The sequence below is a fragment of the Notamacropus eugenii genome, chromosome 3 (assembly GCF_028372415.1).
Source record: "Notamacropus eugenii isolate mMacEug1 chromosome 3, mMacEug1.pri_v2, whole genome shotgun sequence".
NCBI classification, from domain to species: domain Eukaryota; kingdom Metazoa; phylum Chordata; class Mammalia; order Diprotodontia; family Macropodidae; genus Notamacropus; species Notamacropus eugenii.
In genome coordinates, this window is record NC_092874.1 from 472,349,943 (window position 1) to 472,376,204 (window position 26,262).

Consider the following 26,262-nt stretch of genomic DNA (forward strand, 5'->3'; position numbering starts at 1 on the left):
TCTCTTCTAGCCCCACCCTCTCGAGTGGCGACACCAGAGCAGTCTCCCAAAATGCTAGAGAAATGACCGGACTGTGTTGTTTCTGTGTTCAGCAGGATGAGGTTAGGGCTTCTGAAGCATGAATCTTTTTAAGGAGCCCTCCAGAATTTCCATTGTCAAAAACTATATCCAACAGGCTTCAAGATAAAGAGTTTCTTATACTCCCTGAGATATGTTGGCAGGAGTTCTCAATGTCCTTTTCATTTAATATCATTATCTCTGTGATTCAGCAGCTGCAACTAATAGATCTTAAATAATTGGCCATTTATCCCCAGTCAGATATCTAGACGTCTAAGACCCAAAACTTCAAACCATCTCTCTCATGGATGACTCTGCTTCAACAATCTCTTTCCTTTATGCCCATTCTTCTCTTCAGCCTACATTCTTACCCACCTGGACACATTCTGGGGCCTTCTATCTGGTCTTCTTCCATCTCCTTCTCTCCCCACTCCACCCTTCATACTACCTCCAGAATAATCTCCCTCCAACATGGAGCCAGGCAAGCCTTCCTCTGCGCAGTGAACTGTAAGGGCTCCCTATGGGCTATTTCATCAATTGTCAATTATCACCTCTCTGCAAAGGCCTCTCCATTCTATGTAGGACCACAGGTTTGGAGCTGGGAGGGGTCTCAAAAGCCAGCCAGATCAAGCCCCTCATCTTACAGTTGGGGAAAAAGAACTAGAGAGATGAAGTGGATTGATAGAATGAAAGTGTCTTGAGGGCCTGTTTTGTTTTTATCTTTGAATATTTAGCATAAATAATAACTCCTGGCATGAGTAAGAGCTTAATAAATGCTTGTTGGTTAACTGCTTACCCAAAGTCAGATAGCTAGCTATTGGCAGAGCCAAGATTCTAACCCATATCCCCTGGCTCTGAACTCGAGCCATAACAATAATGACAACAGTCAACACGGATATAGGACCTTGGAGGGATGATTCCATTTTATCTGAATCAAGCTGGCTTTCTACTCTACCATGCTGTTTCCCCTCTCCAGCCCCAATCTCTTCTCTTAGAAGCATTCTCCAGGTGCCTCCTGGACATATAAACCTAGAATTAGAGTTGGGAATGAGCCCATTATATAGAGAAGGTAATGGAAAGGGTCAGGGTGGTCAAATTACTTAGTCAAGGTCATATAGCTAGGAAATGGTAAGACTAAGACTCAAGCCCTAGTCCTCTGACTAAAAATTCAGTGTTCCTTCTGTTACCCCATGGCTCCTCCCTGCCTGATAACACCTCCAGTAGCTCCAAACCTACCTGATTTCTCTCAATTTCCCCACTTCAGTTGGTAGATAGTACTATAGAGTTCAAACGACACAGCCTAGCATTCAAGGAATATTCTCTCCCTCTCTCTCTCCCTCCCTCCCTCTCTCTGTCTCTCTCTGTCTCTCTCTCTGTCTGTCTCTCTCTCTCTCTCTCTCTCTCTCTCTCTCTCTCTCTCTTGTCTCTCTGTCTCCCCTTCTCCCTCTCTCTCTTTCTCTCTTTTTCCTTCTCCCTCTCTCCCCCTCCCTCCTTTTCTCCCACTCCCTGCCTCCCTTCCCCATTCCTCTCTCCCCCTTCCTTTGTCTCTCTCTCCCTTCCTTGCTTCCCCCACCTTCATCTCTGTCTCTATGTGTTCATAAATTCTGATTATTCTACTTCTTTAATATCACCCCCATACATATTCTCTGTAACAATCATATGCCCCACATTCCACCTAATTCATGCCCTCAGTGAAGTCTGGCACATAATTAGGTGATTAATAAATGCTTGTTGAACTATGTTGCCAACCATGATTCCAGAGGCCCACTGATAGAGATGCTACCCACCTCCAGGCAGAGAGGTGAGAGACTAAGTTGCGGAATGAGACACATATTTTTTGACAAGGCCAACATGGGAACTTGTTCTGATTGACTGCAGATTTGTTGCAAGGTTTGTTGTTGTTTTTCCAGTGATAAGGAAGAGGAAGAGACAAAAATAAATGTTTGATAATTGAAAAAATAAAATTTAATTAAAAGAAATCTCAAAAAATAATAAATGCTCTGATTACTTGGTTGTTTCCTACATACTCAGGCCTTTTAGGTGAAGAGAATCAGTCATTTTAAAAGAATTTCTTTTCCTGATTATTTGAGTCTATGTTATACCATGTAACGAGGCCATTCAGTTCTCCAGGAGAGCTAGGATTCAGTCACTGCAACCCCTACATTGGCACAAATTTAAATTAGTTTCACTTCCTAAAGTTGGCTGAGCCCTGAAAATCCTTTTTCTCCTCCTTCGCACATCTGGAGGACACATGAGGAAAGATCATGGACTATCATTTCTTATTTGCCTAACAAGAACAAGGAAGGAAAAGACTCAATGAATTTTTTTCTGTTTCTCCATTTTTTCCCTGGGAAAACCAGCCTAACTCATGTCTGTGTTTTCCACTCCAGAAATGAACCAGAGTATCTTGACCTGAGAACAGTGAAGTTTCTACTACACCAATCATGGCCCTGGTTAATTTTCCAGGCTTAAAGCATTTATACAGATTGAAGGATAGGCTTTGTTCTTTTAAGGGCCTCCTCAGGGTTGGCACAAGCAGAGGGACCATAATGGATTACTGGATACTTTAAGACAGGTTGCTCCTACAAACAAAATCAATGCAGCTATGACAAAAAGAAAAAACACTGATTTGGAAAAAATTCTTTGCGCCAAATATCTCTGACAAGGGTCATGACATAGAGGAAGTTAACAGAAATATTTGACAAAGGGCCATTCAAAGGATTTGAACAGATGTTTCTCAAAAGATGAACTGCAAAGTATTAATAACCATATGAAAGGCTGGTCCAAAGCACTAATAAGGGAAGTGCACATTTTTTTAATTGTTTTGTTTAACCCAACATCCAACAAATCGGTAAGAAGGACAATAGAACCAGTAGCATTGGAGGGGTTAGCAGCAGCGGCAACACACACACACACAACTGACAGAGATGTGAACTGGCTTAACTCCTCTGGAAAGTACTTGGAACTTTGTAAAGAAAGTGACCCATACCCTTTGTCACATAGACCTGAATGATAGTTACATAGTCCTTGAAAATCAAAAAGAGAGAGAGAGGCCCCACCAAAATTAAAATATTTAGGTCTGCTTTTTGGTAATAGTAAAGTAGTGGGAATTATGGTGCATGAATGTTGCAGAATGCTGCAGGGCTAGAGAAATGATGACCAGAGTGAGGATAGAGAAGTATGAGAAGATTTAGATGAACTGATGCAAAGGGACATGAATCGTCAGATGAGTCTAAGGCTTCACCTTCCTAGGTCTGTCTCCTTTTACACAACCCTAGTCCCTTAAGATTTAAGCTGCTCCCAGCTCTGGTTAGACCTAGCTGTTCAATCTCCCCAGCAAACTTGATGACATCGCACAATCGTAACTCCACCTTCCTCATCCTGAATAGGTTAATTTTTGGAGACTCCTTTCTACTACTGGTCCATGATCCCCAACACTATCATTGTCACTTCACTAGCAACATGACAGCTGTAATGACTGGCCATTGGTCTAAAAGTCCTATGCAAACTTGGGTCCCCAGCATCTCTGGGCCTTCAACTGAGGAGCATGTCCTATCACCACCCAAAACATGCTGCCCCATGGGATAGGATGGGTACGGGAGGCCCCTTGAGACACTGTCTATGAATAAATTGTTGTTTGTACCCTCCTAAGCTATTCCTAGTCATATGAATAAACCTTTCTATTCCACCTACCCACACTCTACCCTAAGTTTGGATGACATGAAGTCAGGAAAATCAGGTAAACAACTTATACAATGGCTACAATGATGTAAATAAGAAGAATAAAAGAAAAATGGAATACTGTGTCACTAAAATGAACAAGGTTGTCCCACAAGAAGAAATGAGAAGATGAGCCTCCTCCGTCCTTCACAGAAGGAGAGGACGAGTGCCGAGCAACTCTTATACTGTCCAGACTCATATAATGTGTTTTTTACTTGACTGCGCTTCCCCTTTGTTTTTATTCTTTCTAACAGGGGATGACTCCCTGAGTAGGGAATGAAGGAGTGATATATTTGGAAATGAAGGGGATATAAAAGCAAGGTATCAATAAATATTTTTAAATATGCATGTGCATATATATGTATGTAATTACATATCACATGTGTGTATGTAGTTTGGTGGGGTTTTTTTAATAGAAAGCATGAATTTCTTAGCAACATTTTCCCAGAGCCATAACTAGGGAATTTTACACCCAGGGTAAATGCCCACCCAACCTGAGGTTTGGTTCCTTCATTTGGAAGCAAGGGATGGGGAGACATTTTGTGGTGAGAAAACAGAGACTCCAATAAGGGGGAGGGAGAGGGCAAAAGGGGGAACGGAGACAGAAGGACAGAGAGGAGGGAAAAGAGAAGACATGAGCAGAGACAGAAAAAAAAAGAGAGAGAAGTGGGGTAACAGAGAGAGCTTTTATTATGTTCTGACAATGTGCTGTGTACTGTGCTGAGTGCTAGGGATACAAATACAGAGAGGACAGTCTCAAGGACTTTACCATTCTAATGAAGGAAAATGAAGCATTTAAGGAAGTGAAAAAGGCAGGGATTGGGCCAGGCTACTGGCAAAGAGGTGAAAGGAACTCAGAAAAGGGAGTCAAGTTAGAAGTACGGTGAGCACGGTGAGGGCCGCTCATGAAAGACGGGGATGGGCTGCCAGCTCCCCATGGAACCTTTGGTATATCACTACTTAACCACTATGTGCCTCAGTTTCCTCAGCTGTAAAATGAAAGGGTTTGACCAAATGACTTCCAAGGTCCCTCCTAGCTCTAAGTAGGAGCTCCTAAGTAATGACAACATCCTCTAAGTCACCCCTCCCTAGTTTTGTCTATTGGAGTTGGGTGTCTGGTTCAGATATCATCCAACTGGATAATCAGATTCAGAATGCAGTGGGTTTCTGAATGACTGCAGAAACTGGAAACAAGGTGATGCCTAAATGAATGTCAGAGAACACAGGAAAGGATCAGGGAGAGCTCAGGTCACCGAGTTGTATTTGGAAAGTAAAAGAAGGCAAGAGGTGACTTTTTTTTAAAACCACTTGAGCTCATTTGGTCACACACACACACACACACACACACACACTCATACACATACATACATACACATACACATATACACACAATTCTGACAAATGAGGAACATGGCAAAGTAGATCCACCAGCCAATGGCAATTCGTCCTCCTCCTTGCAGGTCTAGCCTATGGACAACCATCCTCTGACAACCATATTATTTGAATACATCAGTCAGGAGTAAAAACAGACTTCTCTGCCTACACCTTCAATTGACAGACTTCTCAGTCTTCACGAGAGATCAGGTTCATTTGAGAAGGTTTTGGCAAGAACAAGCCACACAAAGTCAGAGGCCTGCTTTCAGCCCCAGTTCTACCACTTAAGAGCTAAGTGACTTTTGAAAAGGATGTTTCCCTTGGGGCCTCAGTTTTCTTATCTATAAAATGCACCATGTGGCCTCTAAAGTCTCTGGTAATAAGAGCTAACATTTATACAGCACCTACTATGTGCTAGTCCCTGAGCTAAGCACCTCACAAATATTATATCACAACAACCCCCAGAAGACAGAGCTATTATTATCCTCATTTTAACAGGTAAAGAAACTGAGGCTAAGCAGAGGTGACAAGACGGCAACCAGGAAGTAGCTGAGGTTGCATGTGCACTCAGGTCTTCCCAACTCCAGGCAGGACTCTGTCCACTGCACCACCAGGCTACCCCCAAGCTCTAGATTAGGGGTCTGGGGGCCATCTTGTTCATGCATGTTTGAATATGACACCCTCTATTCACGGACATCACTAATATTATTAATGGTGTCATTATTAACACTTCTCTTCTGCTATGTTGACTCCAAAGCCCCCTCCTCACAAAAACCCAACATAGTATGTGATGTGAGTGGGATCATTCCCACTTCACAGATGGGGAAACTGAGGATCAGGAACATGGAGGGACTCATTTCTGATCATCAAGGTCGTTAAGTTTCAGAGCCAGGTCTTTGGTCTCCAAATCCAGCATTCTGCCATGATCCCCCACTGTTCTTATGTCTGTTTTCTCCGCAATTCTGTTACGTATGGACAGGAAGTTTTTAAAGTCTTCTGGTCTAACCACCAAAGACCCCACCTATTCACTTAAATCACAGGATCATAGATTAAGGGCTGAAAGGGCTCTTGGAGCTCATCTAGTCTAACTCCCTTGTTTTACAGATGAAGAAACTGAGGTATGGAGTGGTTCAATGTCACACAGCTGCTAGGTATCTTGAGTGGAATTTGGACCAATATAGTACTGACTCCAAGTAATTTCAAGAGATTGGGGTAGGGGGAGATAAAGAAGGAATGCCTCAGAGAGGAGGACGGAGTACCTGAGGGCCAGCAAATGGAATACAATCTCCATTACATAGTGTCCTGCTTTTTTTGAAACCTCAGATAAAATAACCGTATCTTTCTCATCCCGTTTCCCTTTTCTGAAGCCCAGGCATTTGGCCTGGTCTCCTGGCAATCCTTTCTAGGCGGGCATCCCCTTCCCCCACCAAATGATAATCAAAGGCTCTATTGGGACTACAGCAAATACCTTCCATAGAAACACAAGACCGAGTCATGAGGGCCAACAGGCTAGAACACATCTGGATTATACAAGTCACTGTTCAACACGTTTTCCCATCTCCCAGTGTGCTCTCTACCTTCCCAAAGCACACAGGGTCTTAAAGAACTGGCCCCACCTAGTCTAGCCCCTCTCAACTTCATGTTTCACATCAGTGCCCAAATAATCCTCCTAAAGCTCCACTGGGTGATAAAAATGATTAGTGTTAGACTTTCATTCAGGAAGACTTGAGTTCAAATCCTGGCTCAGGTACTTACTAGCTTATAATCTTAGGCAAGGGGTAGCTAGATAGCACAGTGAATGGAGCCCTGGGCTTAGACTCAGGAAGATTCATCTTCATGAGTTCAAATCCAGCCTCAGACACTTACTAGCTGTGTGACCCCGGGCAAGTCATTTCACTCAGTTTGCCTGAGTTTCCTCATCTGTAAAATGAACTACAGAAGGAAGTCGCAAATCACTCTAGTATCTTTGCCAAGAAACTCCCAAATGGGGTCATGAAAAGTTGGACACATCTAAAATGACTAAACAACAACAAAACTCTAGGCAAATCACTTAAGCCTCATCTGTAAAATGAGATACATGGCCTTAACCACTTCTAAGGTCCCTACGAGCTCTAAGTCTATGCTTGAAACTATGATACGAAGTTACTTCATTGTCCTGGGCCTCAGTTTCCTCACCTGTAAAATGAGGCTGGACTTGACGGTCTCTAAGGATCCCTCCCACTCTAAATGTATGATCCCATGTCCCTGCTCTTACTCAAAGCCTCCAGAAGCCACCCACTGCCTAGAGAAGAAAGGGCCAATGCCTAACACTGGCATTCAGGGACTCCCACAAGCTATATGGGATCTGTACACCCAGCTCCTCCTGCTCCCCTTCACAGGCTCCTTTCCAGAGCCCTGTCCTCTTCTTCCCTCTCCTATCTCTCCTATCTTCCCTCTCCTATCTCTGATCCTGCTGGGATCAGACTGTTTTCCTTAGAGTACTATTCAAGTACCTTTTCTCCTCCAAGGACCATTCCTTCTCTTCAGCCTTCCTTGGCTACCACTGTCCTTACGGGAGCATCATAGAATCACAGACTCTCAGATGTGGGAAGGATCTCAGAGGTCACAGAGTCCAACCTCTACCCAGGCAGAAATGCCCTCTCCAGCCTTCCCCAATAAGCAGGCATGCAGCCTTCATTTGAAGACCTCTGCTGAGGACCAAGTAAGCACCTTCTGAGACCACCTACTATACTTTGGGATCATTTCAGGGGGGAGGAGGTTTTTCTTTTCCCTCTACAGTGACTAACAATCTCCCTTTTTTTAATTTCCACCCTGGGGGGTAGCAACCTAGGGACCAAGGGAGGCAAGTGGCAGATGGGGCACCTAGAACTTACACCCTGGTGCCAGTGCCAAGGGTAAAGCCAGCTCCAGACTTGTCTCTCAGTCTGGAGGCTGCCACCCTTTTACTTCAGAGAGGCCAGCATCAACACAACCTGAGGAATGTGTTTCAAGAAGAGGTATCGTATTCTGGACTCTTGGTGTATTTTCAGAAAATATTCTCTTTCACACATCACAGAGGAGGGCTTGCATCACCTCACTCTCCCCCAAAGCAGGACAAACTGGGCATACAAGAACAGAAACGCTCCTGGTTAAACCTCTCTGTATTCAACAAATTCCAAGGATCACTCCCAGCCCTCCAAGCAAGGCGCCCCATGGGAACTCAGCCAGCAGCCTTCCTAGCCTGCAGAAATGGCACCTTCAATCAGTCAGTTCATTTTCTAGACAAGGAAGCTATGGCCTAATTCCAGGAAAATTGATTTTCCTGCAACTAATGTCATTGGCAAAACTCGAACCCATTTCTCTTGACTCCCCAGTCCAATACTGTTTATTGTATTCTCCCTTAAATCTCAATTATCTTCTTGCTATAGAACTATTAAAAACAACAACAACAACCTTTTCTGCACTTAATAGAAAGGTGGGGTGCTACCAGTTCAGAACGCTACATACGCTGCCATCCATCATTGAGGTTATTTGTTTCGTTTGCCTGTTTTTCTTTGTTATGAGGGAGAATTCCCATGGGAAAGCTAGTCATTGGGACATGAATGATGCCAACAAAGAAACTCATCAATCAAACACTGGCTAAAGAATTAGAAGACCATATAATTCCAACCTGGTTCTTCTGAGCAATCTTCTGGCCCTTTTTCCAACGAAGAATGGGTGTAAGAGGAGGCAGCTCCTTCTCCTCTTTTCCAATCACATGGTCACCAAGGCTGTAGGCAGCTTCAAACACAATTGGACTGATGACATCCTTGACCCTCCGCTGAAAAAGCAAACAAATCCACATGTTACACAGATCTCCCAGCAAGACCCTGCCAAAGTCTGGCCATGGTCCTCTGAACAGCCCTGCCATGCAGTTGGGTGGGATTCAGCATATGAATGGAAAACAGCCATCTTGTAGTCACTGAACACAATGAACACTCATCTGCTCATGGACAAACTCTGACCCCAAGATGTTAAGTGACTTGTCCAATGGTCAATGGTGAAGCCAGAGCTAGAGCTCAGATCTCCTAATGCCCAGGCTGCTGTTTGGTTTTTTTTTCCATTGGAGTGATAAGTAATAGTGGATCCAGAAATAAAACCCATTTGCCCTGAGCTCTGGGACAGGTTCCTGCTCTCTCTCCTTATGTTCCTCTGAATGCCACATGTGGGACCCACAGGGCAGACCTAGGAGATTCAAGAAGATCAGAGAATACCAGAATTGCAGAGTGGGGTGGAATCTCAAGGGCTATCTCACCTACCTTCCCCTTCTCCATATGGAAGCCTATGCATGAGTCCTGCCCATGATGGCGTTCCTCTCCCCTTCCTCCTTGGGATGGTGCCAAGTGTTGGGGACCTTCTCCTGAGGCTGAATTTGCCTCTGACTCTGACCTCTGGGGCCAAATAGCCCAAATCTAATCCTCCTCTCTATATGTTCCTCCACATACTTGAAGACAACTAAGGCCTAAGCCATCTCTTCCACAGCCAAACACCCCAGCTTCTTTCATGGATACTCACAAGGCTTGAACCTTGTAGTTCACCAATACTATCCTGAACCTGGTACCCAGAACTGACCAAAGGACTCCAGATGGGAGTCTAATAAAGGCACTAGACCGTGGGATGATTACCTCCTCATTCCTGGCAGTTACACAGCTCTTAATGCAGATTTGGCCACCATACCCACTGTGGGCGCCATTGCTGTTCACTGGGACCTCAGATCTTTTTCAGCCACACTACCCCCATCTAGTACCTAGGATACCATGTTGCTGCTGCAACTGAAGTGTAAGAGTTTACATTTCTCCCCATTAACAGAGGGAGAGATACTGGGCCAGTGATTCCATTGGCATGAGGAACTCCCAGGTGAGGAAACTCCCTCTTCCAATACAGATAGATACTTTCTTTGCAACTTATGTTCTTTATCAAACTTTATTTATTTTCAACATTCGCTTTTTAAAATTTTGAGTTCCAGATTCTCTCTCTCTAGTCCCTCCCCAACCACTGAAAAAGCATGAAGTCATGCAAAACATCTCCATATTAGCCATGTGGCATTTACATTCCTGAAGAACTGCTAGAGCCCCAAGAGATTAAGTGACTTGCCCAGGGCCACACAGCATGCATGGAAGAAGAGGGATTTGAACTCAGGTCTTCACAGCTCCAAGGACTGCTCCATTCACTACAGCAATGGTTCTCAAAGCATGATCGGGGGAGGATCCCAAAACCCTTTCAAGGGGTCCATGAGGTCAAAATTTTTCATAAAAATATGAAGACATTTTAAATTCTAACACAATAAATAAGTCTGACAGAAAGAAGATGATGTGGGGGCAGGGAGAGGTGATTGGGGTTTGGGAGAGCTGGTATTGTCTGTAAAATGCAAACACTGCATGAACATGATCAGAAAGGATTCTTTGGCTCTAAGGATCCATCCAGGACCTGTTATGTCTCCCAGGGAGGAAGGCTCTCCATAGACACACGTCTTCATTTATAGTCTCAAAGAGTCACCTGCAGCTCAGAGAAGTTATTGCTTCCTTAGGATCCACACAGCTAGTGAGCCCCAAAGGAGGCACTTGAACGTAGTGGTCTTCCTGACTCCAGGTTCAGCACTTCAGCACCTGCACCATGCAAAGTGTATTTTTGCCAACAAAAGACTTGAGGCACTGACAAGAGATGATTGGGAAATAGGGTGCTTTGGTGGCCCCTGAGACCTTAAATACAGAATTTGCCTAGATTTCCATGCTATGGGCTGTTGAGACTCCCTCTGGAAAGCCCTTGTGCATTTCAGAGTACTGCAGGGAATGTCTTCCATGTGGATCACCTAGAGGAAATGGATTTCCCAGGTCTGCTCTGTTTTTATTGAAGCCATGGAGAAGGATCCAGAACTCCTAGTCCCTGACCACTGAGCCTTTCTTTTCCACTTCTGGTTTTATAGACTTCACAAGGCAAATATCTAAGCATCATGCTTTCTCCAAAGACTATTTAAGCATCAGCATACAGTAACACCCTGTATGTCCAGAGGTCAAACTTTTGGCAAGCACAATCATCTGGAATATAGCCATGAATACAGAAGTTTAAAAAAAAAAAAGCCCTTAAAACAATGGTCACTGAACCAATGCACATTGCTATGAAAAAGAGGACTCTGCTCAGAGACTTTTAGCTCAGTTTACCAAAAATCCCACCAAACACACTTATCATGCTAGGACCAGGTTAGGAGTAGCCAACCAGAGACCAAAGGCTTCAAAGGAAACAGGGGACTGAGGGGGAAGAATGTTGTTGTAGGCAGGCACATTGACAACAATGGAAACTGACATGAAGAAACCACTTAAAGTCATGGAACATACCTTAGAAGTCTATGCATCCTCATAGCAAATCCTCTTTAAGTACTTTTTGATTGATTAGTTGATTGGATTGGGGCGGGGGCGGAAATCATCACTAACTATGAAATCAGAATGATCTGGATCCATTTAGCTCTGGGATGAATAGCCTTCCATTTTTCAGGGGCCTGGGGGGAAGGGAGGGGAAGGAGTGGGGAGTGGACATACACCGCACTAATAAGAAGCTAGTCATGCAGAAAAGGTTAGACTCTATTATGTTCAGAGGATTCTGATCAGGAAAATGGGCAACACAGGCCACGTTTTAAAAAGAAAGAATGAAAACCTTTTTTTTTTTTTGAAAGGCTTGTTTTGAATTCCACAAAATACTGAAAGATGTTGAAGAAGGCCTCCAAGTTCTTTGATAGACGGATTACCAAGGTTGATGGGACCACTCAAACAAGCATTCCCCAGAGTGAGAAGACAGAGCTAGGAAGCAAAGAGCTCCCGCTGAGAATGCAAAGATCACTGGAGGCCTGAAATATTTAGTACCAATATTTAGTTATAGATGCACCTAAAAATGGCATAGAATGAAATCTCATCTCTGTCACTCACTTGTTGTATGACCTAGAACAAGTCACTTGGCTTGAGAGAGTTCACCTTGGTAATCTCTGAGATCCCTTTTAGCTCTAAGCCTATGAACCTGTGTGACCTTCAAGTCTCTTGATATCTCTGAGTCTCAGTGCCTTCATTTGTAAAATAAGAGGGTTGGCCTATATGGCAGCTGAGGTGCCTGTTAGCTTTAAAATCTGTAATGTCCTGAAATGACAGAAACAGACCTTGATCCCCCAAGGCAGACGCAAGGCCACATTCCCAACACTGGCCGCCCAGCGAGTTCATCTGTTTGCCTTAAAACTGTTCAAAATGCAGCCTCAGTAATTTAGTTCACACTAGAAAGGACTCTGGGGACAACCTTTGTGACTCAATAGGATATCCCTCACAGAGCTGAGGCAGAACTGAAGGGGCCACCCAAGGCCATCAAGTCTAAGTTAGAGGTAAAGAGGAAGCCTTCAACCACACACCCAGAAAGTGGTCATCCAGCTGTTCCTGAAAGTGGATCATGAGTGTGGCCCAATGAGGAAAGGCACTGAGTGAAGCCAGAAGATGACCATGAGTGTAGACCAATGAAGAAAGGCACCGGGCAGAGTCAGAAGATGACCATGAGTGTAGACCAATGAAGAAAGGCACTGGGAAGAGTCAGAAGATGACCATGAGTGTAGACCAATGAGGAAAGGCACCGGGCAGAGTCAGAATGACTGGGGTCAAGTCCCAGCTCTGACCCTGGCTACCTTCATGACCTTGGATGAGGAAGTCACTCCTGGTCTCATTTCCCTCCTCTGTATAAGGGGAGTTGGGCTAGACCTCTAAGGGCTTTTCTCTGACCCTGCTCATCACTAGGCTTTAGTTTCCTTTACTGTAGAAAAACTCTAGGCCTAGGATTAGACATGTCCTATTAGATATTTAGAGGTATTCAGTCTCTTCCAGGTTCTAAATTGATGATATTCTGAGGAGGAAAGCAGCTTCTCTGGAGGCAGCCATTCTGCTGAGGCAGCTCTGACCATGAATCTCCACACCTGCCCTCAGTCCCCAGCTCTGCTCTAGGGGTCTTTGCTGTCTCACTTCAGATTTCTCCCTTTCCAGCCAAAAGGACCTATCAGTCATTCCCCAGACCATCTCCTGTTGCCATACCTTTAAACTAGCTGCCCCCCATTCTCCATGGAATTCAACACAATTCATGTCAAGGGCCACTTGTGACTACAAAGACAAAACTCTCCACCACAAAAGGCCCAAAACTCCACAGTGTATTTCTCACCTCCCCTCTTCCACTTGGCCTCCCCTGCCGTCTCTACTCCTCAGTGATTTGGAGGTGGAGTGCGGGGAGGGGAGAAGGAGTTATTAGTCTGTGGTTCATTTGCCTCATCTGGATACATACTATGTCCAGGGTGAATATAAACTCCTCAGAGGCAAGGCCTGTTTCCTCTTGGGCAATCCCTAGTGCCCATAATATATAGTAGATGGATAACAAATGTTTATTGGTTTGAACTTAATTGAAGCAAGACAAAACTAATCCTTCCACATGTTGCCCATTCAAATACTTAAAATAACTAATATTCCCTGCCCCCCCAAGTATTATCTTCTCCAGACTAAATACCCCCAGTTTTTTTCAATCGTCATAAGGCATGACAGATCCTTCACCATCATAGGTCACCTGTCAGGATTCTCTCCAGCTTGGTGATTTCTTCCCTAAAATATGGCGTCTAGAACTGAACACAATACTCTAGTATTTTATTTTAGGTAGCACTTGATGACTTACAAAGTATTTTACATATTATTTCATTGGAGCCTCACAATAATTGAGTGAAGGTGTTATTAAACCCATTTTATAGTTGAAGAAACTGAGAGACATAAAATGGCCTTCCCAGGATCACACAGCTCATAAGGGTCTGTAGCAGGATTTGAATTCAGGCTTTCATGACTCCAAACCTAACACTCCAGTCACTACACCCCTAAACTGCCTCACATTCATTATGTAGGGCCAAGCAGCCTCACTCTCATGATACATTGTTTTCAGGGGAGTCTGTCTGGGATGAGCAAAGGATTCTGATGTACAAGAACACCACCCATATCAAAGGATAGAGGGATGCAACTGTGGACTACTTCCTCCAATCTATTCCAAGAAAGGATGATCCACTTAACACTGTTGCCAATGTCATTGCACAAAGGTAGCCAGACGGATAGAGGGGGAAAGGGAGTGAGAGAAACCAGGCATACACAGGGACCAAGCAGTGGCATCAGCTGCATGCCCGTGTAGTCTGCGGTCTGTGGCACGCTTCATTGGGGGGAGGGGGGCTTCCTCCATCTTCTCTTTACTGCCCACAGGGTTACACATGGACACAAAGCTGGAACAGACTCAGCCCATCTGGGCCAAGTCCATCATTTTACAAAAGGCATTTGAAGCCAGGCAAGTTCAACGCTTTGGCCCCAAGAGTGCTGAGTGGCAAAGATGAGGTCGGAATCTGTCCAGAATCCACATTGACTGCTGAAGTGTGCTGCCTCTCGCACAAAAGAAGTCGAAGGAGAGGACCTGAAGTGCCTGACTGGCAGAGCCCAGTGCTTCAATGCTCCCTTCCTGAGAAGCAATCTTGTTCCTCAAGTGGAGTTGAGCAGTCTCCTTCCATGTGGATCCCGACAGAGCATGGAGCAAAAGTCTGCGGGAGGCCCCCAGAACCGAGAAGGAAAGGGGTGGAGGGACCATCTGACCTACATTGTGTCAGACCTTGGCAGAGCCCACTGTTTGTGTGGGTCTAATCTGGATGCCGAGGCCGAATGCACACATTGTAAAAACCTGACAGCGTCCAAGGTGGGAACAAATGAAAAATGCTGAATTTGGACCCGGCACCATCCAGCGTGGTTCAAGAATGTAGCCATGTTGCCTCCAAAGCCTGGATCCAGGCTTCCAAAGGTATCACTCAGCAGCCAAAGCTCCCTCAGGAAGAGCACCCTTCCCTCTGAAAATGGGGCACAAGGTCTGGTTCCTCCCACAAGCCTCCGCTTTCCTCCAGGGAGGGAGAAAAGCAAGAAAATCACTGTAGTCACTCCCCTCGCCCACCCCAATTTTTTTAACTGACATTTTCCTAGGTTTTATTACAGCCCTTGGTTACATGTTTTACATACTTCTTTTCAAAGGTTAACTGCCTCTCAAAGAACCACACAATGAGGAGGCCAAGAGAGCCTAGAAACTGCCTCAGCTGGAGACTGGGGATCTCAACATCTATATGGAACGTGGGCAGATGCCTTGGCAGGACAAAGAGCAGGAAGAGTAGGGGCCTGGTGGCATGGAAGAAATGATACCATGTTCTCAGGCTCTCTGAGTCTGGAAAAATCAAGGGATCTGGGTTTGAATCACATCTCTACTACTTATTCACTGGATGAGCTTGAGAAAGTTGACCTCCTTGGAATGCAGTTCAGTGATCTATAAAGTGAGTTCTAAATCTGTGAGTCCAGCTCTTTAGCACCAACATTCTCCTGGTGATGAGTGTTTTTGGCTGTTTCCAATGAGGAAATCACTTCTACCAAAGAAGATGAGCATCCACTTTGCAACCTCTAATTCTGTTCACCAAGAGGCTGCAGACAACAAGGCCAGCTCTCTGTCCACCGCTCCATGCTCCCCATCTGGTGATGCCGTATGGCTGCAGATTCTAGTATGGTCCCAATGAAAGGTGACCCAAAGGCCCATGGAAAGGTGGATGATTCACATAAACGGGCTGCTACATGTTAGCCATGGTGACAAACCACCAAAGACAGGTAGGACCAGAAGTGATATGACCCCAAAGAACCACTGCAAAGCTTCTGGGGTTCTGGATGGATCTTTTCTGGAGGATTTGTTAGATACTATGGATGAGAATGACCCAGAGTGGGAAGGCATAGAAGCCTACCATCGGCACCAAGGAACAAGCTACAGTGAGAGTCAAAAACTCAGGCTTGGAAAAGACCTTGGTGGCCTCCTGGTCCAACAGAGCATCAACCAGAACAGCCAGTAGCACTCACCCAGCCTTTGTCTGGACCCAGCATCACATAGAGTAAGTTCATTCACTTTGGGATAACTCTAATTATAAGGAAATTTTTCCTGGCTTAAATTTCTCCCTTTTTAACTGCTATTCAATGCTTTTAATTCTTCCCTTTGGGAATCAGGAAACTAGATCTAATCCCCCTTTCCTATGAAAGCTCTTCAGACACTTACAGGGAGAGAGCTGTGTCTGGTCCAAGTCTCCTCTTCATGGATCCATTAACATACCTGAATTCTATGGCTCCTATTGAGGAAAAGCCCTTCAGATATTTGGGAGTGTAAGATGATGCAAACTTCCCATCACCACCATGAATGACAGACCAGCTTTGGATTCTCACATAATCCAGAGGACACAATTTTGCTGCTGGTTTTTTCAACCTGAAACTTTCACATGAACGCTGTGATCCTGAGAACTTTTTAGCCTAGAATCTACTTACCCATCAAGAGCCTATGGCCAATTCTAGTCCTTCCTAACCTGGTTCTAGTCCACCTTTCCAATTTCACTCATACATCACTGCCTTCACATACTCGATGGTGCACCCAACTGGCATGGATGTTTGTCACACAAGATACGTCACCTCCCATCACTATACCTTTGCACAAGCTGTACCCCCTACCTACAATGTACTCCATCCTTACCTCCACACTTTTGATTCTTGAGTTTCCTTCAAAGCCTGAGACCTTTACTGATCCTCACAACTGCTAAAAACCTCCCCTCCAAAAAAATGCCTCACTTTGGGAGGTATACATATATACGTATATACATATACATACACACACACATATGTACATGTTGTTTCCCCCAACAGAATGTGGACTCCTTAAGGGCAGGGATTATTTGATTTCTGTCTCTATAACTCCAATGTCTGGTACACAGTAGGTGATTAATAAATACTGATTCACTGATTCATTCATTAAAGGCAAGAATTATTTCATTTTTGTCTTTGTATCCCCAACACCTAATCCAGGACCTGGCATACAATAAATACTTAATAAATTCTTATCAACCAACTGACTGATCTCTTTCATTCACTGCTCAGCACAACTGCAGCCATCCCCCAAAGAGAATCTCGTGGATAACCCCAATCTTGAAGGAAACATTTCCTAATGCTTGTTTCATTTTTAAGTCCTTTTGGTTCTATATGCAGAGCCTGCCTGGATGGGTAGCATGATACTTAATTCAAAGAACCCTATTTGACTCTGTCACTTAGCAAGTTATGGCCCCTTAGGTCAAGGCCTCTCTTGCCTCATCTTTACAATAGGAAGAAGAAGACTTGAGTGACAGACATCTCCATGCTACGGTGACAACAGCGAAGAGAAAACTGGAGCTAATTTTTGGTTAGGACGACTCTGGCTGCCTTCCCCGGTCCCAAACTGCCCCATCCTGCTTTGCTCGTAGCTGGATTAAGGCATCCTCTGTCATCTTAAGGTACACATGACTGACATGGATCCTCTCCCCCAGAGCCCTACCATACCTCACGCCCTGAAACCCTCCCGCTGCCTAACATCCAAGATCAGACTCCACGTAGGAAAGCACCAGAAACATTCCGTTCTGATACAAGGAGAAAAAGATGAAGTAACCAGGATCCTTAGCTCCTCATTCTGCAGGCTTATTTCTAAGCAAATTATCTGTTGTGTTCCTAGTTTTTTTGCTATTACCTATTCTAAATTATGATAAAGAAACACTTGCACAACAAAGACTTCTGACCACGTTTGTAAATGCTAGGGACAATATTTTTAGGATTGTTGGTTACATTTAAAGTTTCCTTATAATCAATCATCACTTTTATAGTCAATTTCTTTCTAAAAAGAAACATTCCCTGTCATCCTGCCAAGTTACTTACCTCTACCCAACTGATTGTTTTTCCTGGCATTCACCAGGATGGTCGTTGGGGTAGACGGATACATTCATGGAGAGGCAATACCAATGGTTCTTGACATCCTGTGCTAAGCTCTGGGGACATGGTGGCAAAACCACGGTCATTGTCCTTCAAGAAGCTTCTCTTCCACTCGGGGATACAACACACATGTCTGTCCATCCATATAATGTTAATACCGAGCATACGGAAGGTGGGATGGGAGGGGCAGGCACTGCAGTGGGGGCCATGGACATGTTTGTGTCTGACTGTGATGACTGTCAAATTTACAATTAAAAAAAAAGCATGGCCTCAGCTGGACACTGTCACAAGTTGTCACACTCAGCAAGTGCCTAATAATATGTGATTGTCCTTTGACCTTTTTTATATATTTAATATACTGTATATATTATGCACATAATATTGTACATTTACATACAATATGCAACATTATGTCATACACAATGGGACTTTTCCTGTTATCATTTCTCTTGTTGGGATATATATCTAATAGCACCACTGGATCGAGGGATATGTGTAGTCTAGCGACTTTAACAGCATAGCTCCAAATTGTTTTCCAACAATGTGGACCAACCATAGCTCCACCAATAATGTATTAATGTGCCCATTTGTATTGCCTCTCCATGAGTGAATGCTCAATTGCTAGAGGGCAACTTTGAGGGCAAAGAAGAGGAAAAACACAGCAGCCTCTGGAAATAAGCATTGGCCTCCAAAGGGGCCTTTGGCAACTAGTTAATGCTGTCTGGATTAGTCCAAATTCAAAGAAAGGAAATGAGATGCAGATGTAGAAATGGCAGAGTCTGCATCCATTCAGCTCAAGAGGAAATGAAGCCCAAATCACTGGTGAGATTTTCTCCATGGTAGAGTCACGTTGTAGAGGTTATAAAGTGTCCTCCACCATAACCACTCCCTAGTAATAATAGGAAGAAGAAAAAGAGGAAGAAGAGGAGGAGGAAGAAGAAGGAGAAGAACTAGCAATTATGTAGCAAGATTCACAAAGAACTTTAGAAATATTACCTTATTTTAACCTCACAACAATGTGGGAGCTAGATACAATTATTATTTCCATTTTACAGATGGGGAAACTGAAGCTAAGAGAGATTGAGTCAGACCTAAGCTAATAGAAATCAAAGTGGGAAGAGAACAAGCGTTTGTTAAGAAACTACTATGCGTCAGGCCGTGTGCTAAGCTATGATCTCATCTGATACTCATGAGAATCCTAGGACATAAATGCTCTTATTATCCCTATTTTTACTAAAAAGGAAGCTGACCTAGGCAGAAGGTAAATGACTTGCTCAGAATTACATAGAGAGGAAGTCTCTGAATCGGGATTTGAATTTGGGTCTTCCTGAGTCCAAGTCCAGCACTCTACCAACTTGGCTACCTAGTTGCCTCTAAGTACCCAGCAGAAGATCAGGTCTTTGAGAAAGGGATGATGCTTGCTTTTATCATTCCCCAGGGCTTAGAAGCACTTTGGCAGGGGGTAAAACCTGCCTTCTGATGCCTTCTCTGACCCTACCTAGCTGTGTGGTCTTGGGCAAGTCACTTGTGTGTTGAACAACTCCCAAGGACTTATCAACTAAGTCAAAGATGGGTGATGACCTGAGTGAAGGGAATTCCAAAGCAGGAGCCCTCCTGCAGTGACAAAATCACATCCCCTCTGCACCTTCTATATCCTTGGAACCTTGAGCTCAGCTCTAACCAAGCTCTTCTCCCAAAGTAAGCCAGAGAACACTCTCTTCACACCCAACTTTGAAATTCTAGGTCTTCAAGAGGCCTTTCAAAATGGGCAGTTGTTTGGGCATTTTGTTGGGTACTGGACCTGTGCTTTCATTGATGTAGGTAATTCTCACTGAGGAAATGCGCTCTACCAATGCAAGCTGGAACACTGTCTGTTCCTCATAGTCTTTGAGAGATGTGTGGGTCACTGAGAAGGTAAGTGATTTACTGGGAATCACATACCAGAGGTGGGATCTCAACCCTGGTTTTCTGGACTCCAGTGGTGACTCCCCACCCATCGTATCATTTCTCCCTCTCACTTTAGAGGTATAACCACCACTCTGCACTCAAAATTTCAAGAATCCCTAACAGCAAAAGATATATAAAACAGTGGGTTTCACTGCTAAATCATCTTGAGTTTTCCTTCAAACCAAAAAAAGACATGTGGGTGTTCTCCAAAGAAAGTTTTTCAACCACTGTTCTCTATGCAAGGGTGTTTCCTCCTGTACTTGTGGAAAATCAACCATTCTCATTCTTTCTTGGGTAGGAAAGCAGAGGAAATGAACTTGGTCTCTTTTCCTCCAGATTTTTCTCTCCCCATCTCAATCTTGGATCTGTTATGTACCCCCCCGGCCAGTATTTATGGGTTCCATCAATATGTCACGGTCAGATTTGTTTGAGAAACAGCGTAGTTTGGAAAAACAAATGTTGTTCAAGAAGCCTGAACGTCAGTCAACCAAAGAGAACCCTGTTGATGAACGGACAAGCTCATTTGAGTAAGTCAGAGGAAACAGTAGAAATAACGATTGTGAGGTCAGAGGGTTTGGCTACAGTTTAGGGCTTCGACTCCAGTGCCAAAGGTAGATGAGAAGCGCCCCTCCCCCCCAGCTCTCGGCACCATCCTAAACTACCCTAGATCTCTTTAAAAATAATCACTCCTGAGATGATGACGAGGAAGAAGATGATATGAAGAGAAGTGAGATAACTCATTATGAGACATAAATATATATATATATATTGCATTTTAAGGTTTTGCAAAACACTGTAAACAAATTATTCCATTTGAACTCTAAAGCAATAAAAAATAATCGTATTAGCTATTTCTATATTGCTTTAAAGTTTGCAGAGTGACTCTATTATCTCGTGATTTTCACAACAACGCCAGGAGGTAGGTACTAGTATACCCAAATCACAGAGAAAGAAATTGGGACTTGGGGAGGCTATGTGATTCCCCAGTAGTCATACAGCTGAATAAGGGTATGAAGTGTGATTTCAAACCAGGTCTTCTTGACTCCAAATATTGCACTACCCACTATTCCACACTGCCCTTCACTACTCCTAAACTAGATTAACAATGACCCATGGGGAAGAAGGGGGAACTGCTTCCAAGCAGGACCAGGAAGAAGATGTAGAAGGCTGAGAATTAGTAGTGTATGAAAAGTACAATACCAGGGGCATGAAGGATTCTACTGAGGATAAGGAGGGGACCAAGGAAGCAATTCATCATAGGGTCAAATCATTTTTACCCTAATTCCTCCAAGACTATAGTGTTTAAATTGCCTTCCCTAAAAATATTAAAGCATTTCAGACATGTTATTAAATGAAATCTTGCTATGGTCCCATGAAATAGTCATTCAGCAAAAATTCATTCCCCATCATGTCTCCCTTCTCTGTTCTCTCCAATGCTTCCTCCTCAGTTGCCAAAAGTGATATTTCTAAAGCCCAGGGCTGGCCATATCACTCCCCTCTTCAAAATGCTCCAGGGTCTCCCTACTCCTCTGATTACATACAAACACCATTCACAGTCTGCCTTTCCTGGTGTAGAAGACTGCTGAATGAGCATCACTCCCCTTCATGCCCTGGACCCTCCAGCCAAGATGGCCTGTTTGATGCTCTCTGTACAGGACTTTGCAATCTCCACCTCTGTGCCTTTGTCCAGGCTGTCAAACATGGCTGGAATGCACTCCTTCCTCAGCCCCCACCCCCACCTTTAGAACCTCTACCTTCCTTTAAAACTCAGCTCTGACAAGGCCTTTCCTAATCTGACTACCCGCTGGTGCCCCATCCAACTCCCTGGCATTGACCTTGTATAAATGTGTGTTAATTTACATCCGCATATGCTGTTTCCCCCTCAGAACATAAACTCTTTGAAAGCAGGCAATGTTTGCTGCTTACTTAGCACAGTGCCCAGACCATAATGGGCACTTTATCAACGCTTGTTGGCTGATTGATTAATTCACAAGCAACCCAGCCACATTTTACAGATTAGTAAACAGAAGAAAGAAGAGACTTAGCCTAGGGATGGCAAGTCAACAACAGAGTATGAAAATAAATGACCCAGGATTATTGACTGATCCATGTGGCTTCGAATAAACACCAGGAAAACAAATCCTCGGCTTTCTGGGAGCTTGGGAGCAAACAGAAAGAACCATCTGATCGAGAGAATTCCCATGAGACAAGAAAGACCGGAGCTTCATCCCTTAAAAACCCCAACTGTAAACATCCTCTGTCTAGACAGCTCTTCCAGTGCAAAGCAGTGACTCCAAAGAGCTCCTTCAGACCCTTGGTAATGAAATGAGGACTTAGAGGGGGATGTCGACTCAGGATTCTTCCTAGGAGCTTCTAAATGGGATTCTTATGGTAATAATATGACAACATCTCACATGAACAGAATCCTGGGTCTGGAGCACCCTAGAAAGGCACCCTAGGAAGCACCCATTTCAATCTCATCATTTTGGGGAATGAAGAAAATGAAGGCCCAGAGATAGTTAGTGAGTTGGCCAAGGTCACTGCTAATTACATGGTTGAGCTAGGATTGGAACCCAGGTCCTCTGTCAGTGGTGTTCTTTCCATTGATCTATTTCCCTGTTAAATTACTTGTATGGCATGGAAAATTAATGATGATGACCATAGGACAACGATAATTACAAAATGTTTATATGCATTTACTCATTTGACCCTCATCACAGCCCTCTGAGGTAGGTGCTGTCATTATTCCCATTTTACAGATCAGAAAACTAAGGAGTAAGGAAGTAAAATGTCTTTTCCAGGATCACATGGCTATTAAGTGTCAGAGGCAAGATTTGAACACAGATTGTGCCTGACTCCAACACTGTCCAGCATGTCAATCAGTCAATAAGCATTAATTAGATGCTTACTGTGTGTCAACCACTGTACTAAGTGCTGGAGATGCAAAGAAAGGCAAAAGACAGTCCCTGCCCTCAAGGAGTTCATGGTCTAATGGGAGACTCAACAAGGCAACAGTCATGGGCAAACACGATACATTCAGGAAACACTGGAGATGATCCCAGCAAGAAGGCACTAGTGTTAAGGGCTTCTTGTGGAAGGTAGGATTTGAGCCAAGAGACTGAGGAGAGAGAACAGCCCTGGGGCACTGCCAGTTCAAATGCCCAGGGAGGGGAAATGGAGTGCCTTGTGCAGTTCTCTGGTCAGGTGCCCTCCAGCTTGAAATCCCTTCTCTGATCCCTTCAGGTTGACATCTACAGTTTTATAAAACAAACACACATATCACATATATACGTAGCAGACATAGGAAATCACTGGATGACAGAGTATGGAGAGGGAAGGAAGGTGAGAAACTCCTTGAGTGATAACACCCTCCCCCAATACATTTCACAACCTAGCTGTGACTTGGCTGCTAAGTCCTAAGGAGAACGCAGACAGAGGTGAGGTGACTTCCCTAAGGTCACACAGCTAGTCAGTTTCAAAGGCAGAATTTGAACCCTGCTCTCCTGGACTCTAGCCCCTAAATTCTATCCACTGGATCAAACCCTTTCTTTGATCATCAGGATCATTATTAAAATCCCATTTCTGAATACCAACAGCGCTCCCACAGGAGAAGAAAGGAAGGAGTTAATCAATGAACATGCTATGTTTCTTCTTATTCCAGGACCCATGCCTTCAGTCTTTCTTTTTCAGAAGAAGGAACACTGGCAGTCAGAAGGACAGACAGTCCTATTTGGGTTCTGACTGGGTGAGTGACCAGTCATTTAACTGTCCTCATCTGTATAATGGGAGTTGGACTCAGTCAGGTTCCTTTCAGCTTGAAATCTGTGGTTCTATGATCCATCCAGCTTTACAACTCCACTTTTATGTAATAAGCATATATATGCTACATATATGTGTGTATACATATGCGTGTATATGTGTTTACATGTATGTGCCTGTATACACACACACAGAAATAATCATATGGAGTTTGGGGGATGTGGGTAGCTGCTGCCATATCCTTACCTGGGATTCAGTACAGAGCAAAGGATGCTGACTTTGGAGATGAATGACCCAGGTTCAGATCCACCTCTGTTCCTTACTATCTATGTGACCTTGGACACAGGGTGGGGACATGGGACCCCTTACTGACTATGTGGGCCTAGGAAAGCAACTTTACCTCCCTAGGCCTCAACATTCCCCATCCACCAAATGATAGGGTTAACTAGGTAGCCACAGATATTTTTTAGCCTCAAATCAATCTATGACCCTCTCATAACACTGCCTGAGCCACTGATTTCTCCCGCAGCCAACCCCGGTCTACAGGACGAAGGCTTATTATCACATCTACTGATGGAGCCCTATGATCCCAAGGTCTTTTCAAACATCAGACCTGTCTGAGTAAAAGCAGAGGAGGAAATTGAAATGGACTAGAATAAGCATGGTACACAGAGACAGTAACCTCTCTGCCCTGCAGAGGGATTAAGCTGGTGTTTCCTATCCAGTGGGCCCTTCTGTCTCCTCATCCCCCTCTTCTCATCCTCAATGTGGCTTCAGTAAAATACTTACAGGACATAAGAAGCAAAACCGCAAAAGATTGGGCTTAAAACATTACCCCAGCAGGAATAGGGCAGAGCCTTCATCAAGAGAGATTCCGTCCTTAGTGCAGCCACCCAGGCAGGCCCCATAGCGCGGCAGCCCTTTGGTCTGTCCCTCGGCTGTTAGCTTTGGATTCCAGCTGGGGTGTCTGCCAAGATTCCCCCATGGCTGCAGACTCTTGGGTAACCTCTGCGGTTCCCAACAGCCCGTGTTTGTGTGTCTAAAATCACTAACAAAAAGACTATGGGGAAGGGTGAAGCCCAGGACATGCTTTCTCCCATCCAGCCTTTGAAATGAAGGGGTGAAAATTGGCCTTGGGCTGACCTTAACCTTAGAAAACTAGCCAGCAGGGATGGAAGAAGAGACGCAATCCAAAGTCCCCCCTTCTCCCTGTCCTCCCTACAGGACCTGCTCTGGCATCCTCACCCTGACCCCCCAGTCTCACTAACTCGAGTCCACCAGAGTCACTGAGAATCAACAAATGCTTCCTCAGTGGCCGGCCCTGGACTCAGAACCCCTGCCCTCTACCGGGACTACAATAGATCAGGAAATCAAAGCCACCTGAGAGGAAGAGGGCATGAACAGCGGGAGAAATCAAGGAAGGCTTCTGAGGGAAGCAAACAACAAGCCGTGGTTTTGACTGGAAGCCAGGTAAGGGCAGGGACGGATTCCTTCCTCGTCCCTATATTCTTCAGGCCTGGCACAGTAGAAGCTCCACAATTGCTTGCTGAACTGAACTGAACGGAAGGAAGAATTGAGGGAAGCTGAATGGGCGTGTCCCAAGCAGATATCACACGTTTAGGAACAACGGGCACCATGTCCAGCACCTCAGCTTACCAACAAGGAAAATCTCCTTCAGTGAGCCAGGGCCTGATGCAGTCTAGTAGAAAGTAAAGGCTCCTGAGAGCAAAGACCAATTTTTTGGTTTTTTTGTTTGTTTTTGGTTTCCCAGCGCAGGGCAGCTGGGTGGTGCAGTGGATAGAGTGGCCTGGAGTCAGGAAGACCTGAATTCAAATCTAGCCTCAGATACTTCCTAGCTATCTAACCCTGGGTTAGTCACTTTACCCTCTTTACCTTAGTTTCCTCATCTGTAAAATGAGCAGGAAAAGGAAATGGCAAACCGTTTGAGCATCTTTGCCAAGAAACATGACTGAAACAACTAAATAACAACAGTCCCAGCACACAGCGCCATGCCTATGGTTCCTCCCTGGATACTAATAGTGAGTAGTGGTCATACGTAGGTGTAAAGAACAGGAAGGATTTGCACTCGAAACTTTCCAAGACTGGATGCTACAGATAAGTAACTGGTACTGACTGGAGGGAGTTTCCCTCCTGGGAGTTTCCCACCATGATAAACTTACAGGGTCCAGACCAAGTCATAATAATGTGGCAGAGAGAATCAAACTCCACATCACACACTGGCTGTACGACCCTGGGCTGCTCTCCGGGACTTAAAGTTGCCAAGAAGGTGCTGACCCAAATCGGTGAAGGGACTTGTTCCCTACATGACAACCACATTTCTAGTCCCAGTCCCTAATACATGACACACAAATAAGCCTCTTCTAAAGTCCTTCTCTAGAGGAGAACAGGACAGTGGGAAAAGCTAGTGTTTGGATTCAGAGAGCTTGGGTTCAAATCCTAGCTGACGCTTCCTAACAATATGATTTTGCGCTAGTCAATTCACCTCCACAGGCCTCAATTATGTCATCTATAAAATGAGAGGGTTGGGTAAGCAGTCCCT

General features: G+C 44.5%; 1 protein-coding gene across 3 annotated transcripts in view; it reads right to left on the reverse strand.

The window, feature by feature from the left end:
- ITGA9 (integrin subunit alpha 9) overlaps positions 1-26,262 on the reverse strand; it is a 406,938-nt gene that overhangs the window by 168,935 nt on the left and 211,741 nt on the right. For all 3 annotated transcript variants that reach the window (XM_072598903.1, XM_072598905.1, XM_072598902.1), the window contains one exon: positions 8,801-8,950. In XM_072598903.1, the coding sequence (XP_072455004.1) occupies positions 8,801-8,950 (150 nt within the window). The remainder of the gene's footprint in view (positions 1-8,800; positions 8,951-26,262) is intronic.